Below are 21491 nucleotides of genomic sequence, written 5' to 3' on the forward strand. Positions count from 1 at the left end.
CCGATTTTGATGATTTTTAATTTAATCGAAAGCCGATGTTTATCATGTGGTCACATTTAAATTTCATCGAGATCTGATTACAACTTTTGGAGTAATCTTTGATAATGCGTATTTACTTGACTATTTTTTCGTCTACCTACGTTGTATTACTTGTCGATATAATTGAAGTCGGTTTTTCTTCGTTTGCCTGCAAACAAAATTATTACAACACACTTTATCATTATAACATTAATAACCCCGATCTAAAATTTGCTGTAATTTTGTAATATATAGGTTGCATTTATAGAAATAAGAAAGAATATATTATAAGAAACTTTTATCGTTTAGAATATTTATACTATTTATCTCTTATACTGTTTTAAGAGTAAGCTGAACTTATAAAAATGTGTAACCTATATACATAATTTATACCTCCCAGGCACCAGGACGCGACACATACACATATTTCCTTGTTGACTCCGATGAACACGTGACAAGGGTATTCCAATTCTCCACTTATAAGTACATAGACAAGTTTCCTATTACGACCTTTTTATAATCGTATACCTAACAGACTAACGAAGAACTATAAAAACAAAGAAATATAAAGCTTAAGAACACATCGAGGGTTTTATGACTAACAACTTAATAATCACAAGTGGTTAACAAAAATGCGATAATTATTACGTAACAAAATTAATTACCTGACTTATTTATTATCTATACTAACATTTAGTATAAAATATCTATATGCTTTTCACAATTTGTTATTCATTTTGGTAAAGATCAATTTAATATGACATTCAATTATTTAGTACTACTTGGATAATAATGACATATCATGAATCATTTAATAATTTACGTATGAAATTCGTATTGCGAACGTGGTATATGGCAAACAAATAATTTAAATTAAGTAGTATTTTGTTCCTCCTTAGTAGATTCTAGAAACGCGCTGTGTAACGATTGTGATACTCCCGGTATTCCTCGCCACAAAAAAAAGAAGCCTTCAGCTATGCCTCTATGTTCTCATTTTTTTGAAAATATGCATATTTTTTTTTAATGAGTGTCTGAAAATGTACAAAAAATTATGCAATATTTCGAGTTTTTGAAGTCTCCTACTTCCTATGATAATAAGAATATGAAAAAAATCAAAACATAGGGGTATGGTCGTGGCAGCAAAAGGTTCTATGTCACAAAAATATTTGATCTAGTGTCATTATCCAGGGAGAAAACAGTCGACTACGTTTAACGTATGGAGAAAGAGCCGGTACCCTTTCCTCTTAAGTAGATGGCATAAAATTTTTTTTTTTTCAATTAAAGCATTTTGCGCATATACGTAAACAGTGTTTTGTTTGTGTGCGCCGTGTTTAAAAGCACATGTGACATGTCGATCCGTCAATGTCATGTTTCACAGGTGATAATTGGTAAAAGCATTTATTAATTTTTGTTATCAGGTCATGTGAAGTGCCTTTGATTATAGATATTTGAATGACGTTTTGGGGACAAAAAGAATGATAATATTTATCAGCAATTTAAGTTCGCAATTATCCTAGAGGTCAAAATCTATATTTTAAATATGTGTATTGTTATGTATGTATATGCTTAAGGGGAAAATCGTCATAATTTACAAGGTTTTAACGTTAAGGATCTCTCAACTATGACTCATGACTCCCGGCTCTGGACAATGTACGAATTAACTGGTTTTAACATTTATGGTTATAAATCTATGTCCAAGCCATCATTGTGTAATTTACGGTGAGACAAAGAATCTCAATCTTTGGACTTAATCCGTCTATTGCAAACGATTTAGACAGTGTCAGAAAGACACTGTGTTGCCTGGGACACTATTCAGGAAAACGCAGAGTTGCCTAAGCTCTAAGCCACCCTGTCGACTTCACTGGCTAGGCCCACAGGAACGACGAGTCGAGACAAAGAAACTCGTTTATAAATTCATACACTACGATACGATGATACGACGATTTAGCCTGTAACATCCCACTTCTGGGCTTAGTCCTCTTTTTCCATCTAGAAGAAGAATTGGAGCTTAATCCACCACGCTGCTTCACTGCGAGTTGGAACTTTATACGTGAAGAACATAGTAATAAATATCATGCTACTAAAACTATTCTTTATCAAGATTTAATAGTAATACAAAACTTAAAAGTCCGAAAATGAATGAATTTTAACTTTACAGTGTCTACGTTACTGTCATCTAGTCACAAGGACATCACTTACCATGATATAACAAAATGTCAGATTATTATAAAAACAAATTAAATTAAAAACTGTGAAAACAATAATTATCTTTATATCTTTTTATCATTTCTATCAACTTAATTGTTTAATTTCAAAACGAAATTAAAATATTTTTAAACGAATAGCGTACATCGATTTTTAAATTAATATAATGTACATCAATCACTTTAATAAAACAATGCAGTGCCTTATCCTCTTATGACAATAGGTACAGGTATGATTAATTGATAAATGAATAATCGAGTAAAAGCACACGGGTGTGAAATGATTGAAGGTGAAATTTCAATTATTTTCCCGTACGATGACTTCGTATAAAGTTATCACTTAAAATGCAATCCTGCAATGGCATCGCGATCGCCAATAAATAATATTGTTTATACATGCTAATATACTTAATAGCTTACTGTAATTATATTGTTTTATGATTGAACTTTTTTAACCCGTAGATCTCTAATAATCCAGTGTCTTACCTTTTTCTTAAAACAAATTTAAAATATTTTAAGGTAAGGTTAGGTTAGGGCTAGTCCATTGTCGCTGGCCGATAGTCGGGGGACTTCGTGCGGCCGGACGACACGATCTCACTCGTCTGAGCGGTGGCCTTGTTGTGAGCGAGGCCACCCCACCATTGTGCCGGGGCACGGAGGCTTTGTCCGGGCCTACCGCCGGGGCGAGGTGGCGAATGCTAGCACGATCCCATCTCGCCCTACCCAGGCGGACGACTGCTCACACGGGGTGGTTTTTTTTTGTCAGTAGGAGTCTGTATAGGAGTGGAGTTTGACAGTATAACCCTTTGGCGCCCCCGCGCTGGACGGTATCCATGATAGATTATCCCCACGTAAAAAAAATAAATAGAAAAAAAATAAAAGGGTCCATCCAAGTCCATTGAAGTATTTCGAAGTGTATCCACAAATAGCACACGATGTTGGAAAACTACGTGCTACACAAACTTTTCATTCAGTTAACTGTCTGTTAGACAGGCAAACGTCGTTCGGAGCTAATGGATAGTATGACAATATATTTCTTCAAAGAGACGTGTTCGAGGACGTAGATTTGAATTTAAAATATTTTAACGTTGACAGATCCTTCCTTATGTCCGTGAGTCCGGAAGTCCCCCTAATCAGTACGCACCGCAGCTAGCATGGGGAACGGGTGCGATTTGATGGCAATTGAACACATTATCTGTCTGCTCTGCTTTTTCTTTGTTCGCTCTATATTACACACATCCAAAGAGATGTAGTTACTGTAGTATATATTTTTGTGGTATATGATAATAAGAACTAAAGGATTAATTTTCATATTTTGTCAAATGTGATGAATTTCGTTAAATGTAAATGTTTTAAGGATTGTTAAATCTTGTAGGTTTTATTACCGATCGTACTTTTTTAACAGTTTGAAAAGTCTCTAACAATCTGTTGAAGAATATGATAAGGTAATGATTATATGTAACACGTTATCGTTCGTAGGAGTCGTTCGTCCTGGTTAACGTTCTAGAAGCTCTACGTAATGGTCAGGCGTGAGCGTCCCCGTATTGAATCGCTTGTAATGAAGTGTGATCTCAATTTGACAATATACTTATAACCGTCAAGCATAAAATTGTTATCTTATAAACAAATTTCATTTATTAATGCATATTATTTTTTATTGGTGATATTCCAAATTTTAAAATGCGAAATCAATAGTACTTATACACAAATTGATGACAGAAATGCATAGTTAATTTTATTGCAACCTTAACTTCTAAATTAATTACTGGCTTTAAATTAAAAAAAAAAACTGTCATTTTTTTATTTAATTTAATTATTTAGTTCAGGACGTATATAAAATAGAATATACTTATGTATTTTATGTAGGTATATCTGTAATTTATTTAACTTACAAATTCTGCTATCTAGCTATTTCTAATTTTGTTTATTTACATATTTTTTATATACATATTGTTTTGTTAGTACCTATTGAAATTTTTAATAGTTGATAATGTCATCTTCATTAAAATATTCTTCACTATTATTATTTATCATTAAGTACTTTTTGTTTGTTATTGTAAGTTAATTAATATAGCGAAGTGGGTTTTGTTAATAGAATGATATTACAAAAAAGTTTTTTTTTTACAATGAACTTTTAATGAATCTGATTTTTAAACTTTCTTTTTGTAATCAATATATATCGTCTTAACATTTATCAGATAAGATTAAAATTGGGAACTTTCGATTAAATTAAAAGTGCTTAAGTGAATTATACATTACTGGTAAAAAAGGCATACTTTTACTATAATTATTAATTTTTTAAAATTAGTTTTGTCTTTCAACCATTTAAATCAAATTGTAGATATTCCCAATAGATAACATAACGATAAATAAAATATGTTTCGAGCAAGCTTTGCCACCTGCAATGTTAATACTACCTGTTTCGTTGACTGCATTTATAAAAAAAGTTAATAAAATATTTTATATATAAACTTATTGTTGCTATTTTGCAGCCTGTAGTCGCATGACACACTTAGCTATCAATAACAGCGTATAGTTTGGAACTAACCTAAAGTGCCTATTGGGACTTCCTCAATTGTTAAATTGGTCTGTCACCCATATTCGATCTTATGCTGATTCACTCAGCGGGGCACTGGATTTAGAACAGTGATCTTAGGATAACAGGGATGAGAAATTGTGCCAAATTTTTATGCATATTTTTTTTGCATATGATTTTATTCGCATGAAATAAACCTTTGATATATCTGCCAACCCGCATTGGATTAGTGTGGTAGATTAAACTTCGATCCTTCTTCTGCACGGGGAAAGAGGCCTATGCCTAGTAGTGGAATGTTACAGGCTGAAGTGTAAGCGTGAACACTTTGATAAGTATTTTTATAATCAGTTGTTAGAAGTAGACATGGCTGGGGATTTGTATAGGTTGCTTACTGTGCACTCTATTTCTTTTCGCGGTGTTCCTTTTTTAAGTTTCGATGTTTAATTTTCCATTTGTAAGCGTTACGTAAATAGTGTGTAAATTGAATAAAGTAAATGAAAACTGAATATTTATTCCTTTCATAACGGTTACAAATGAATTTTAACTATATTTATTCAGGCCAGGTCAGCTAATCCAACTTTTCAGACAGTAATTATAAAAACAATATACGCACAAATTTTCGTTTAGGTAAGTTTAATGAGACACTCCTAATTATAATCTAATTTAAAGTTTTGACACGTGGTATGTTATAATGAAGATAGACGTGCTTATGTAACTCAAACGTATTAAGGTTTGTGTTCAAAATATTTTTTAATTTTATTTTATTCTGCTTTTTTCATATCAATATTCAATATTCATCAAAATATAAAGTTTATCTGATTTTTCAAAATTGAGTGTATAATTTAAAATAATGATTTTAATTTATTTATTTACATCATTATATCCTTTGTGATATTTTGTGATGTCCTTTAAAAGAATTCAGTTGACGAACTAAACTTTTTATTAGAATACATTTAGATGTACAGAAAGAGCGGTGGAGAGACAGTTTCATATATGTATATATATATTGTTAGTACCCCCTCGCTTGTTGTAACTGTTATTGTTATCATTAGGTACTTAATAAAAATTACGTCTACTGTGAAAATGATATAGAACAAAAAGAAGAACGAAGTTCATAATTATATATGTATCCAGTTAATAATGGTAAATTAGAATGTATATTATACATAATGTTGTTTCGACTTTCGCTTCTTTAAATGCAAGTATTATTTTAAGTATATAACTATGACACACTGTCGGCGCAGCGTTAAGGTCTAATAAATTGAATAACATATTTTTATACGACTAGGTCGTCAAACAAGCATTCGGACCGCCTGATGGCAAGAGGTTATCGTAGACAATAGACGTCTGTAAAACCAGAGGCATCGCATGTACGTTGCCGACCCCACCCCTGACCCTCCCCAGGAGCTTTGCCCATCTTACTCACCACAGGAACACAACTATACCTACTTTAATGCAGTATTTATTCGATAAAAAATTAATAAATCTGCTTAAGCATTTGGAGCACTCTTAGTATTGAATATGAAACGAATCGTAGAACTATAAGCGTCGTTACATCAATTGATTTAATGACAAATAAACTGGGCGAAGCGATTCAAGGGACACGATTCAATACCATAAATGATTTCTTGTACACAAGATATATTTCATAATAAAGTTTTATTACTCGGAGAGTTTTATATTTAAGGATATGTTCCGTCAACGAGACATCATAAAAATACCGGTCAAGGACAATTTTCTTATATTTATTAGGTTCCGCCTTTTGCAACAATCAAAAGATGATTTTTTATTGTTGCAATTACTGTTTCTTTATCATATATTTTATAATAATGCGCTAAGGTTTAAGATGTTTGCCTCCCTTTTTAGAAACCAAAACCTCACAGTGACTAAATTAATTATATTATATATCATTTTATAGATAATTGCTTGCTCATCAACATTTGCATCAACAACTAAAAAAATTATCATTGCTCTTATTTTTGTAAATTAATTAATTATTAAAATTATATATATGACGGCTTTATTTTGAAACAGCCTCAACTGATTGAGGGTCGGTAATTTTTCTTTTGTTCAATTTCAAATCAACTCACGTATAATAGTGCTTTTTTGTAATTGTGTAAAGTGATAATTATTGTACTTTAATTCGTACGATTTATTTTTGTGTTACCCACACATTAGGAAATTCTAAACAATTTTTTTAATATTAAAAGAAAAATAGTATTGTGTCGTCTCCTTTCAAAGAATTCATAGTAATATGAAACTTTGAATAGTTACGAGTGCTGTAAAGGACTCACTATAGACGGCGCCACGGTCGCTTAGACCGAATATAAAATCATAAGCTTAATTGGCTAGAGCACCGACCCCGTCAGTCGGAGATGCAGGTTCGATTCCCACTGGAACGGTCGACTTTTAATATGATAATTAAAAAAAAAATATACTCATGTAGTGCGAATTATTCGCACGGGTATGGCTAGCTAAATATATTTATAAGTCTATGTTCACAAGTTGTATTTTAAAATATAAAACGGCAAAAAGTTGAAGAAGTGAATTTAGTTCTTAATGTTATTATACTCGTAAGTATACAAACCATACAGTCAGTTTAGCTGTTAATTATCTTCTTGTAAATGGTATTTTCCTAAAAAAAGTTGTTATTATTTTATTTTAAACGAAGGAACACTTATATAACATAGGAAAACATAGTTACTACTTGCGGAGGTTGCTGCGGCGTATTGATACTTTTTGTATCAATTGCAATATGTTATTTCTGGTCTTCGTTCGTGTTTTAACTTTTAATGACATCGTTCCGGCGTCCCTCTCGCAATTCTTAATTTCTCATACAAGTCGCGGCTCGACATACTGTCACGAGATCATGACGTTTTTCTCGCTGAAATAAATAGCCATTAATTGATGGAAGGAATTTAATCGGCGTTCTTTATGACTACATATATTTTTTGTATGTAACATCAGGGTTGTAACAAAATCAATTTTTAAGATTTTGGTGTTGTTAAAAACAGTTTTTATGGTCATAAGTTAGCTTAATTAATTTTTCACGTTTCTAAATTAGTAAGCGATAAGTAGTTTAAGCCCGATAGCTATTTCCTGTGTATAAACTACACACGTGATAGCAGGTAGATTATGGGCACGTGTCAACGTGTGTTAGCTAGAAGCATGCGCGCGCGCAACGCGCTGATACGGATGTATTGCAAAAGAGAAGTTATTAATTTGACTTAATAACAAACCTTATTTCCTCTACGATAATAACTATGATTATAAATCTCCTCGAGACTTCTGCTGATGAGAAAAGCTTCATAATGACGTGTCTTGCATTATAGCGTTTATAGTGAACGGTGTAGAGACTATATTCGAATTAATTCAAATTCTACTCTGAACTTAAATACTATGTGGTTACCATTCCACACACATCATTATCACGTGTTTAGTCATTACTACACACAGCGAGGGAAAGAATTTGTCGTTAGACATGACTCAACTGTTATTATATATTTTTGTTTATTAACATCTTCCCAATCTTCAATCGACTTTTTTTTTAGATTTTTGGTTTTAGTAAAAGAGTAACTTCACAAATGTAAAAACAATATTTCAAATTGTTTAAGTGAATCTCAAATGCACCTAGCAGACAGTTTTCTATTTGTTATGTTGTTGTTGATTAAGAGTTTATCTGATACTATATATTATAGTGATGCTACGTTGATTATATACCTAAGTAAATATATATGTTTGCTTGCAAATAAAAAAAAACCGCATTCAATCGTATCGTTGTCGATATAAATGATAAATTATTAATTCAAATTTACAATTTTATATTACTTTTATAGCAGAATACAATGTAATCGAAATGTTGCGGAATTATTTAGTCTCTGAGCAGTCGGTAGCGAGTTACGTGTTTAATATTTACAATTTTATCTCACAAACATAATATGACGGCACGCGTGCCGTTTAATCATCTTGTTTTGTTTCTATAATTTGTTTTATAGCACATGCATTAACATATTTTATGTTTTCGCGATCATTTTGCTAATTAATACTAAGCAGGGATTTTTTATATAATGCCGTGCATTATGTACTTGGTTTAAGATAAAATGATTTATTATGATAAAATCGATTATGTTTCAAGCCGTTTTTATTCTTCGAAATAATGGGTTCCCTAATAGAACGAGTATAGAATACCAAGGGTTTTATGTCGTTAAAGATGGAAAGGGGGTAATAAACACGATGTGGGGTATTAGGTCAAGGTTGAAGTGGTCGTAAACAGTTACCTGTTGCTAATCATTAAGGGCATTGTACGGATTTGTCCTACTTTATGCAAATTCTTTTTAAGGTTTCATTTATCGACTGTTATTTGTACCTGTATATCTTAAGACAATATCTTAGTGCTACTTTTGTAGGTATTTCGTGTTTCAAATATTTCCGTTATAAAAGTAATGTATTTTATATTGCGTCTATTGAAGCTAAAGTTAAAATAAATATAGTTTTAATTTATACGTAGGCGTGTGCCGTGAAATCCTTTACACTTGAGTCACCAAGGTGCTGAGATTTTTTTTAAAATAAAAAACAGATTGAGCCTCTCGTTTCCTCTTCGCTATTTTGTAGGAAAAGGTATCTTTTCTTTCATCCGTATCGGTGAGTCACGACCGTGGAACTAACCGCAAATTAGTTGTACTTGTTTTATACTAAGTTTATTGTGAACCACCATGATTCTTACCCTGACTCATGATCTCAGACCGTGATCTCTGCGAATCGTCACAAAATATGCGTGAACTCTTTAACCATTGTTTTCACGCAAACAATGTTTTAGAAAGTATGAATAAAACGAAAACGATTTTGATTTTATTTAAAATAAATGCTTACAGACGTTTTCACAAAATTTGTTATTATTTAAAATCAAATATTTTTATTTAAAGGAATTGCGTAATATCGTGACGCCGAGAGATTGTTAAGTATTGGCTTTCGAGCTGCATTTAATTGGCTATTGTGGCTACCGTTCTGGAAACCTACTTACTATCATCTTGACATTTAACATATTAACATCTTGACAATCTTAAATCAATTTCTTTTTAGATTTTTGATTTTAGTAAAAGAGTAAGTGCACAAATGTTAAAACAATATTTCAAATTGTTTAAGTGAATCTCAATAGGATTAAAATAAGCAAATAGTTTTCCATTTGTTATGTTGTTGTTGATTAAGAATTTATGTGATACTATATATTATAGTGATAATACGTTCATTATTATATACTTAAGTAAACATAGGTATGTGTTTTCAAATTTAAAAAACGGCCTTTGTCGATATAAATGATAAATTATTAATTCAAAATTACAATTTTATATTGAGAGATTGTTAAGTATTGGCTTTCGAGCTGCATTTAATTGGCTTTTGTGGCTATTGTTTTGGAAACGTACTTATTATAGTACTACAATTTATTATACAACAAGGCACTTTGATGCAGCGGTGTAGCGTGGGTTTTCACTTCCAGTGGCTGACCGGAAATTTTCTCCCTCCCCATTGTTATTATTGGTTTAAACTTTAAGGAATCCATTCAACGAACCTACGTTTACCCTACGACGTACTGAAAATCAAGATAAACTGCTACCGCTTTGGAAGGAACATACATGTACATATAGCAAGAATCGACTTCATAAACCTATGGATGTTTATTTTTAAATGTTAGAATAATTACAAGGCAATTTACTAAAGTTAATCCTTAAAAATGTGTAAATATAAATTATATATGCATATTAATTATTAATTTTACAACTAGTTATATTAACATTTTAAAAATAATTTCTTATGACTTATAATTCCATGTGACTACATCATTACAGATATTCTTTAAAAAAATGGAGTTAAAAATGCATATTGTATAAAACATATTTGCATTTTTTAGTCCTGTATTTACGAACTAAAAGTAAAAACGTTGTATGAACATCTGTATGTTCGATGTCCGTTAGTCAAACAGTCGATTTGTTGCGAATCTTACCGATTTAGTAGAAATTTGGTATAATTACATACGAACCTGTGGGACATAAGCTTTGTCGTATCTAGTCTTTAAATTAAGTTTGTATGTTCATCGTCATACCTCGCTTTTGGAAATTAAGTTATGAAAATTCTAAATTAATTTTTTAAACTCTCAATAAGGTCAGTAGACCACGTGTTATCTACGCTAATGATAATATATTGAGGAATCTGTTTTTCATTTGAACTGCACTGATTTTTAAATCATTTTATTCGAATTTTGAATTTATTTTGTTACAGTAAGAATGTAAGTGGAGAGTTACGACACTGTAAGAAAATACTTTCATGATGTTTACAAAAAATCTGTTTTTTTTTTAATATTTATAAAAGTTTTTATACGAACACAGCAGCCAATGCTATGACTATTTTAAATAATAAATAATAAAATAAAAAATAAAAAAAATAAAAATGTTTATTACTCAGACAACAAAGAGGTCCATAACTGTTAGTAAAAATAAAAGATGAAAGCTTAATAACTAATGTTAGTACTTAATAACTAAACGAGACCTTGTAATATCACACAAATGCCTGAGTAGTGGACAGTCCCCGCTAACGGCGATGACCCTTAAGACATTGTTGCGGCTGCCGCGCACTCGCCCTAAAAGTGAGCTAGCTTTTTTAAGGCAGAATGGCCGGGAAACTGTCGACTCCTGCGTGCGCGAACATACTAGAGGTACTACAGTACCGCGGCAGCCCCAACAATGCCCTAAAGGCGTTATTGTACTGTACACGCAAGGCGTTGTAAGACCTCTGAGTATAGCTGTATAAAAAGAAGTGCAGTAAGCTTTAAAAAGCGTGATCTTAACTGGTGTTGAGCAACGAGCAAATCTGCGGGCCAACATGTTCGCCCTGATCGACAACGCCCTGCGTTCTCGCTCAATATCAACATTATCCTTTAGGTCTTCTGTGACAATGTGACCTAGGTACTTGAATTGGTGTACTCTAACAAGACATGCCCCGTTTAACTTTATTAAGGGTATATTTTCCGGTAGTCTGTTGCCAGCCTTGAAGACTAGGTATTCACTTTTCTTGTTATTGTACACCAATCCATGCGTCTCAGCGTATGACTCGCAAAAAGCCAGCATCCTCCTAATTGCGCTGACAGAGGGGGCCAGCAGCACCATCTCATCCGCGTAGCTGATATTATTGAAACATACGTCACCAATATGGCATCCGACCCTCATGCTGCTGAGCCCCTCAATCAGCGCATTGACATACAGGTTAAGAAGATTAGGTGAGCTCAACCCCCCCTGCCTCACTCCACATTCCAACCTATATGGCTCCGAGTACTCGTTTGCCCACTTTATAGTATTCAATTGGTTGCTATACTAATATTTAAGCAATTAAATCAATTCTGCAGGCATTCCTACCTGCTGTAGCTTGTTCTACAGGATGTTGTACATGACTAGATCAAATGCTTTTGACAGATCCAAGAAGCAGGCATAAACAGGTGTGCTTCTGTCTGTGTAATACCTGACAGCATGCTTTAAGCTCAGAATTGCACTTTCCGTGGATAATTGAGACCTAAATCCAAATTTGAGTTCGTGAATGTGCAAATAACAATCTAACTGAGCGTTAAGCACACTGTCAAGTACCTTGGTTATGATTGTTGCTAACGAGATAGGCCTATAATTCGAACTGTTCGCAGAATCACCTGTTTTGTTCTTGACAATCGGTACCACAACCGTTTTCATCAAGTTCGGCGGTAAATATGAATGTACTATACATAAGTTAAAAAGAAAAGCCATCACCTCAGCAAGGCGAGACCCCGCATGCTGAAGGTGCTCGATGCTGAGACTATCGTGGCTAGGAGATTTGCCCCTTGTCATTGATTGTATAATTTTAGCAACGGTTTTAGCATTTACTAAGGTGTTAATATGTTTAAAGTTAATCTCAGCATCACCGTGATTTCCGTGGAGGCTGTACAGCAAAATGATCCTTAAAAAGGTTTGTTATAGCCTGGGGCTCACCCACGCCATCTATGACCGCTGACTGGCCAGGTCTAGAACTAAATTTATTCGTGGATTTCCAGAATTTGCTGAAATCACCCTTAGCATGATAAGTCGCAAGAGCATCCAGCCTAATTTGTTCTTGATGATTTTGATACCATTTCAGTCTACCTTTAAAGATTTTACGACTAGCTACAATATCGTTTTTACATATTAAATATCTTTAAAATTTTGATTATTTTTTTAGTATAAAAGCAATCACATTCAGTTCAAGACTTTTGTGTTCGTGACAAATTTTTAATACTTTCGAAATATTGAAAAATTCTCGACAAAATTTAATACTGTTTGAATAAGAAAATAACTCAATGAACCGCTTTATTTATTTAACAAAAAGTTTTGTGAACGATACATATTTTAACGACGCTTTGGCGCAGCGGTCACAGCACTAGTTTTTACGTGAACGAGTGGCGTACAGATGTTTGCCGTGGTCGGGACGTTTGTGCTTGTGTATTGTGTGTTTCCGGACCCCCGACACAGAAGGAAATCATACTGGGGCCCGTTGAGTGTGGAGCATTTGTTCATTATTTATAATTTATTTATTTATAATATTAGCAACAGCTAATAATACAAGTGCTTACAATGTACCTTAAAATATCACTTTCAAGTTTCAAGTTTAAGTTATATAACAGTGAGAACGAGTATCGCGTTGCAATATTATTGCTCTATAAATAATCAGCGTCAAAATAATCTTAACTAAGAAACACAAATAACCCTCAGACATAACAGAAAATACGATGAAATCTTAAATATGCATGTTTGAGGCATTTTTAGAATTTATTATGAGCCTTATTAAAAATAAGTATTTTTATTGTTAAAGCTAACTTGTTTAGATATAGTACGCTTCAGCCTGTAATATCCCACTTCTGGACATAGGTCTCTTTCCCCATGTAGGAGAAGGATCAAAGCTTAATCCACCACGCTGCTCCATTGCGGGTTGGCGGATATATTCCCTACTATGCGTAACGATCGCTATCAGGTGTACATGATAACAATATCAGATATAGTACTTCAAATAAAATCTAATTTATTTTAAATTAGGGCGGATATTTGTATTACTTGCTATTATAAATTATTTAAAAATAGCTGCCCAGACAGACTTCGTTTTGTCAAAAGTTAATAGTAAATGTTTTTTTATTTTTTTTATGTTTACCTGTACCTTAAAGAACATACAAAAAATTAAATTAGTCGAATTGTTCTAGCCATTCTAGAGTTATTCGCTTAGCAACATTCATTTTTATTTATATAGATTTGGTATATAAAAGCAATGTTAAGTAAGTGCAAAAAGAGGAAAATAAGTTGAGAAGCTCTTAAAGAACGCTTCTCTAGCTCCATATGTTAGACAGTTCGCCTGAAATCAAATATTTGACTTCAATTTTGCTGTGGAAGTAGCTTTGAACTAATATGTACGATTTTATTTTTGTGTTACCCTCACATTAGGAATTCTAAACATTTTTGAATATCATATCAAAAATTGACCGCTCCAGCGGGATTCGAACCCGCGTCTCCGACTGACCGTGTCGGCGCTCTAGCCAATTAAGCTATGGAACGATGTACCCGCTAGAGCGAAATTTTTGATATGATGATTTTTATTTTCGGTTTAAGCGAACCGTGGCGCCGTCTATAGTGAGTTCTTTACAGAGACCCGTAACTATTCAAAGTTTCATATTACAATGAAAATCTTTGACAGGAGACGACACCATGCTATTTTTAATATGTACGATTTTATTTTTGAAAATCTTGCTGGAGCTGGAGCGGTCAATTTTTGATATGATATTCAAAAATGTTTAGAATTCCTAATGTGAGGGTAACACAAAAATAAAATCGTACATATTAAAAATAGCATGGTGTCGTCTCCTGTCAAAGATTTTCATTGTAATATGAAACTTTGAATAGTTACGGGTCTCTGTAAAGAACTCACTATAGACGGCGCCACGGTTCGCTTAAACCGAAAATAAAAATCATCATATCAAAAATTTCGCTCTAGCGGGTACATCGTTCCATAGCTTAATTGGCTAGAGCGCCGACACGGTCAGTCGGAGACGCGGGTTCGAATCCCGCTGGAGCGGTCAATTTTTGATATGATATTCAAAAATGTTTAGCTTTGAACTATTTGCTTTTTATCTGTAACAGTTAAGGATCTGATCCTTAAATTGATTTTATAACATTTGTATAGATATATTATGTAATATCAAGAATAGAATAGAAGAATAAATAATAATAATAATCATCATTATCATCATTTCAGCCTATTACAGTCACCTACCTGCTGGACATAGGCCTCCACAAGTTCGTGCCAAAAATGGAGTGAACTCATGTGTTTCGCCCATACTGGGCCACCACGCTGGGCAGGCGAGTTGGTGACCGCGAAATAAATAATACTGATATTTTATTTTTTAAATGAGTGTACATTTATAATTTTAAAAAAATATATATAGATTTAAAAATTCACAATTTAGAACCATTACAAATATATGTAAATTTATACTTCTTAATGCTTATTTATAATATTTGTCTTCCCAGCCACATTTAGGAATAATACACGTCTTGGCAAACGTAGTGTGGGACGTCCTCCGGCCCGTACGTAAGATTGCCGGTGTAGGCTCGATAAGGATTGCGGGAAACCGGGATGTCTGGCGCGAACTTGGGGAGGCCTATGTCCAGCAATGGACTGCAATAGGCTGAACTGGCTGACTAACTGACCACATTTAGGATTTTTTTTAGTTTATTTTATAGTTTTTTTTTTAATTTATTTATACTTTATTATACACCACAACTACATTTTAAACATTAAACATATTTAAAGACAGTTAAAGACTGTGAACTACAATGGGCGGACTTATGACTATTTAGCTATTTCTTCCAGACAACCCAAACGAATAAGAACAATAGAACGAGAGATGGTGGAGTCCAGTTATCTATACTAGGAAGTTAACACGTATATTCAGAAACAGTAACATTGGCAACTAAGCAATTTCAATATATGCATAATATAATATGATCAATGTACTTAAATACTTAAAAAGTAAAGGACAAGAACGAAATCACGGGTACAGCCAGTATGTATCGATACACACTGGCATAACTAACTAATATACATGTTGAGGTAGTTGAACCCTACGTAAGAATAGCTTACATATTTATAAATCTAAAGATCGAATTAAAAATACCGAAAAATCATGTTCCGTTTAAATTTGTTTTAGTAGAGAAAACTTTAAATATTAACTTACAAAAGTTTGAAAGATATATTTTGAAACATGATTTCCCTTAGGTTCGAAACCCTTCAAAAATGGGATAAGCTATAGAAGTTTGTTTAAGTAAAAACAAAAATATAAACTTTTCTCAAGTGAAAAAATAATAATTTGTATATGTTGCAGTCAGAACTCTTAACCAGTCAAAAGTACTATTGACTAGCGAAATCAGTCAAAAGTACTTTTGACTGGACAAGTTGGTCAAAAGTGGTTTTGACTGAAAATTATTGGTTATTAGTACTTTTGACTGCAAATTTGCGGTTAAAAATACTTTTGACTGACGCTCTCCGTCAAAAGTATTTTTAACTGCAAAAAAGCGTCAGTCAAAAGCACTATTAACTCGTTAGATGTGAATAAATTTGGTCAAATGAACCTGATAAACCATAATAAATTTATGCCCGCGATCTTCTTGCAACTGCATGTCAATCAGATCGACTTGGCAGCGGCTGTTCATTTCAGTGTGCAGGACCGGTTTCTAAACCTGACCCATCCTTTTCTTGCTTTTCTTCCTTTGGCATACTTCGCACATTGATAAATATATATTAATCATTTCTTTTGTAACATTGGCGTACTTTTTTGCCGTTTCATTCTAAAGTCTATCGCGACCACCATGCCCTATAGAAATATGAGCAGTATCAATAATGTCATAGATTTCCTCAGCCGGCAAAAATATTTGACAGGTTCTGTGTTTGTAACTAATTTTTTTATACCACAAACTTCAATGTGTTAGAGCGTTCTAGTCTACTGTACTGTAATGGTGTTTCCTTTTCATTAAATTTCGCGTCTTCCACATCCATTGCAAACTTTTTAAATTTTTCTTTTGTCATCACATTGAAATGACTATCTTTCATATCTTCCATCGCTAAAATTCTTTGCAAAAAGCCTTCTTTCTTTTCGTAGTGACTCATTTTTGTTCTAATATCAGCACGTTCTCCACTAATAATGAGTAATATAAAAGTTTATATGTGCGTTTGTCGTTATTTTTATCGACCACCTTAACTTTTTAAGAGTTTTGACTGATACAACCAGTCAAAACCACTTTTGACGGAATCATTTAGTCAAAAGTACTTTTAACCAGCTCCATTGGGCAAAAGTACTTTTAACTGTTATTTTAGTCAAAAGTATTATTGACTAAAGCAAACGGTCAAAAGTACTTCTGACTGATTTTGCTAGTCAAAAGTGCTTTTGACTGGTTAAGAGTTTTGACTGCAACATATACATTATTTTAAAGAATTAAAAGATGCATTACCTGATAAATGATAAATACGTTTAAATTAGCGTATTAATTTTATTTTCAACTATTTCTCACTTGTAGACAGATTCATTTTGGGAAACTTATTAACTTATATCCCTAATTATAGATGTAATGTATGCAAAGAACGCTTCATTAAAGTAACAAGAGTCACTTGACATTTTTATTTAAAACGTAATTGTGTATGCAAAAAGCAACCTTCATTGTACAACGCTGTAAATAGTAACAAAATATAATTTTAAATGTTGTGTTACACCACTGACATTGTACTTTCAAGACGGTGAAGTAAATAATATACGCGAATCATATTCGATAGCAACAGCTTAAAATCCGATATATCTTTAATTTTTCGCATTCATACATTGTGTTTTTTTTTTCGTCTAGTAGTTTCAGATTCGCAATACGAGCCAAACAATAAAATTATAAAACGCACGTTTATCACACGTTTTTTAAATTTTGAAGCTAATATTTTCAATACTTAATGATGTCTACTATATTATAATATGTTAACGTAAGATATTAAATCACAATAATATAATCCGCTTCCGATGATCGCGTGCTGCGTCGGAAACTATTTAGAATGCGAAATTAGTTTTTTCCGCTAAAACTGAGATCGACACAGGAAAGGCGAATTAGTTAACATCGATATTATGTAAATCAAAGATTATATATTTTTTGATCTGACGTTATCCGTCGATTACACGATATTTTGACACCTATATACGTGTTGCGTAAGCGCAGTCACGATTGCATCTTTTTATTGAGTAGCTTCGGAACCTAAACACGAGACACGAGATTCATATATTACATGGCATCCATATCCGTTTGCCCCATGTTATAAAGTTTTTGTTTTTAAAAATTTACATAATTGCTTGAGGTAGCAATAAATGTGTTTCGACTGTGCTTCTGTTTTCAAATAAAGCTTTATTAAACCTCGTTTATATAAAAAATGTAATTTGTACACGCAAAGGGATCTAAAGGGCGTGGGTCGTTAAGTTTTAATTGTGAATCGTTTTTTTTTTAACAATTTACTTTTATTATTATATTTTTAAGTAAAAAAATCTAGTAATGAAACAGCATTTGATTGGAATGAGGTTTCTTTTTCCAATATTTTCATAGTCACGTTTCGCAATTTACAAACTTTTGATATTACAGGTAAGCTGGGAAGTTTAAAAATCGTTAATTAAATTAAATTGCGACGTAGGCCATAAATGTTGATGGTGTGCTAGAGAACTAAAGAGAACAGTGAGATGACTTCCTGGCGATGTGTGTAAGAATCATGTTGTTACCCGAAAATATACGCCCACTAGAAAATATCAAACAATACCTATATAGACGGACAATTTTATATATAATAATTATTAATACAATTTTTATTTGAAACGAATTTATTATTGTTAAAGTATAAACTTGTTAAACATTGTTGATACAACACATAAGGTATTGAATTTGCACTGATTGCAACCACTTCATACGGAAATAGTAAAAACATGGTAATACGTGTTCATTGTGTTGCCTTGAAAAAAGTGTAGTGAAAATTATACCATACTGACTATTGTTTACAACGTGAACTAATTATTTATAGGAAATGATTTTAGGTATCACAGTTCCACCACCACCTTGGAACTTAACAAGCCGACCGATGGCGGGATAACCATCCTATTGCTGGCTTTGTAACATACAGGCCGAAAACGGGCAGCAGCGTCTTCGGTGCCACGACGCCAGCCTTGCGGTCACCAACCCGCCTGTCCAGTGTGGTGACTTTGGGCAACACACATGAGTTCACACCATTTTTGGCGCAAACTTGTGGAGGCCTATGTCTTGCAGTGGCCTGCGATAGCCTGAAGTGTGTGTTAGGTACAGGAATATTGTTAAATGACCTTGGTTTTAGTTTCAGGAAAATTTCTGAATCGAGAGCTCGGTGAAAGCGTACAACTCACCTGATGGTAAGCGGTTACCGAAGCTTATAGACGCCAGTTATATCAGAAAAGGGATATAATAGTAGACTTCAGTGACATAAATGCCTATTCATGATAAGTTTTCTTTAAATCCTTTTAGTAATTTACGTATGTACGTAACTTAAACTCTAACATTATCATTGTGTCAACATCAATTTAAAACATCTTTAACCGTTTCAACCGTACCGTAAGCATTTTTTAGGACATCACATTGGGTCAGGAGAGTATAATGTGGTATTTAAATAAAATAATAAAATGTAGGATGATACCTGAATTCGTGTCAGAGACTTAAAGAAATTTCTCTTATACAATATAGAATTAATAGAAATAAGCGTTAGTTAACATTCATCTCACCTTTATCTCGTAATAATAGCGCAATGTTAATACCGTGACGGACGGTGACTAATTTGAACATTATGCGGGTTTAAGATTCGATTAACGGTACTCAGGAGATGCATCAGAGCGGTGATCCCATAATTTATAATTATTTATCGTCGTAACCTATTTGCGTTAATGTTACGTTCGTTTTGTACCTAAGTCGGGTGCAGTTGGAAGTGATTTAAAGCGGCTGAGGGATAAGGATACAATTTATTAAACGTATTTGTAATTTGTCCCAATTTAATAGATCGGCTTTCTAAGTCCTTATCGTTTCCAATATATAAACGCTAGCGACCCACCCTGGCTTCCACGGGTGATATAACACGGTGCTGATACTAAATATACTACAGAATGTCTTTATTTATAGTGTGAAGCTAGCTTATGAGATGGTTATTAACATAATAACAACAACATTCAAATATGCGTCGTTAGATTACACGTTGTTACAGAATGCGTTGAAGAAATAAAGGTTCACTGCTCGTTCCCCGTAGGTGATAGCGTGATAATTTGTAGCCTATATGTTGACTCGACTTCTTAATAATATTCGTGCCAAATTTGAAGTAAATCCATGCAGTACTTTTTGAGTTTATTCCGGATATACATATAGACAAACAGACAAACAGACAAAAATCCTAAAAACTATATTTTTGGCTTCGGTATCGATTGTAGATCACACCCCAAGTATTCTTTTAAAAAAATATTCAATGTACAGTTTTGACTTTCCTACCATTTTATTATATGTATAGATTAGGTGATTTAAATAAAGATTAAAATTTATATCGCAGCCATAGTTTCTATTGCAATAGATTCTAATGGACAATGTGAGAAATGATTTAGGGTTAAATTGATCTTAGTGTTAGATAACGGTGCGATAATGTTAATGGAATTAAAATAATATATTCTGCTAAAAATGTGCTATATGACGGTGATAAAAACAGACTATGAATATCGATTTTTTAAGTGCAACAAACTCTTATGATAAGGCTGACATTAGGCTCCACTCGCGTAGTCCTAACCGTGTTAAAAGTTCCTGCTCTGGTCCCGTCAGCCGTAGGAGGTTTTATTGTAGTCTAGATATATTTTTAATGGTCAGGCTTTGTAAATAAAAGGAAGTATTAAAATAGACTACCGAACGTAATCAATATTCTGACAAACTCTCCAGCTTCTTATCTATACAAACAGGTCGGCAAACAAGCGTATGGCTCACCTTATGGTAAGCAATTACCGTAGCTTATAGACGCCTGTAACACCCCGTTTCCAAATCCCCTCTGGAGCTCTGGTCACCTCTCGCACCACAAGATCACAAAGCAGCTTAAAGGGACTATTATCTAGCTGTGATCTTCTATTAGGTCGAGGTACTTCCCTAGTCAGGCTGCTCCAGATTATGAGCAGGATATTTCCTGCTGTACCCTGTCTCAGTATTCGTTTCATAGCAAAAATTAGTTTCATAACAACAACTAATATTTTTGTGATAAATTGACTTCATCGTTAAGGTTATTTATAAGTTTTGAAATGTTTACATATGCACAAGTCGTTAATGATACATTTTCAAGGGTATTAACTCTTTGGAATTTTTTTGAATGTGAATCATTAAATTCGTTATTAAAATGACGTGCTTCACCATTTTTTATTATTTGAATATTTCAAAATGCCGATTACTCATATTCTGTGATTAACTATATAATTATACTGAATGTATGGCACGATACGGAAACCGCGTCGTTGGCGGTTCATTAGCGAAAGTGGACTTTAGATGACGTAGGCTAAACTAGACATTGACTGATGACGTATGATATTAATGAAGGTTGTCTGTCACGAAGATAAGACTAGTCGAAAGGTAATTTACCACCATAAC

At 33.2% G+C, this 21491-nt stretch overlaps 1 protein-coding gene across 1 annotated transcript; it reads right to left on the reverse strand.

Moving 5' to 3' along the window:
- Nucleotides 1-11409: 11409 nt before the first annotated feature.
- Nucleotides 11410-12620, reverse strand: LOC123657160. The gene is made up of 3 exons (XM_045592738.1): nt 12265-12620; nt 11587-12114; nt 11410-11539 (listed from the first exon to the last, which is right to left on the reverse strand). Exons 1-3 carry the CDS (start codon nt 12618-12620, stop codon nt 11410-11412), a joined length of 1014 nt encoding a protein of 337 aa, XP_045448694.1.
- Nucleotides 12621-21491: the final 8871 nt, after the last annotated feature.

This window comes from Melitaea cinxia, chromosome 10 (genome assembly GCF_905220565.1).
Source record: "Melitaea cinxia chromosome 10, ilMelCinx1.1, whole genome shotgun sequence".
NCBI classification, from domain to species: Eukaryota; Metazoa; Arthropoda; class Insecta; order Lepidoptera; family Nymphalidae; genus Melitaea; species Melitaea cinxia.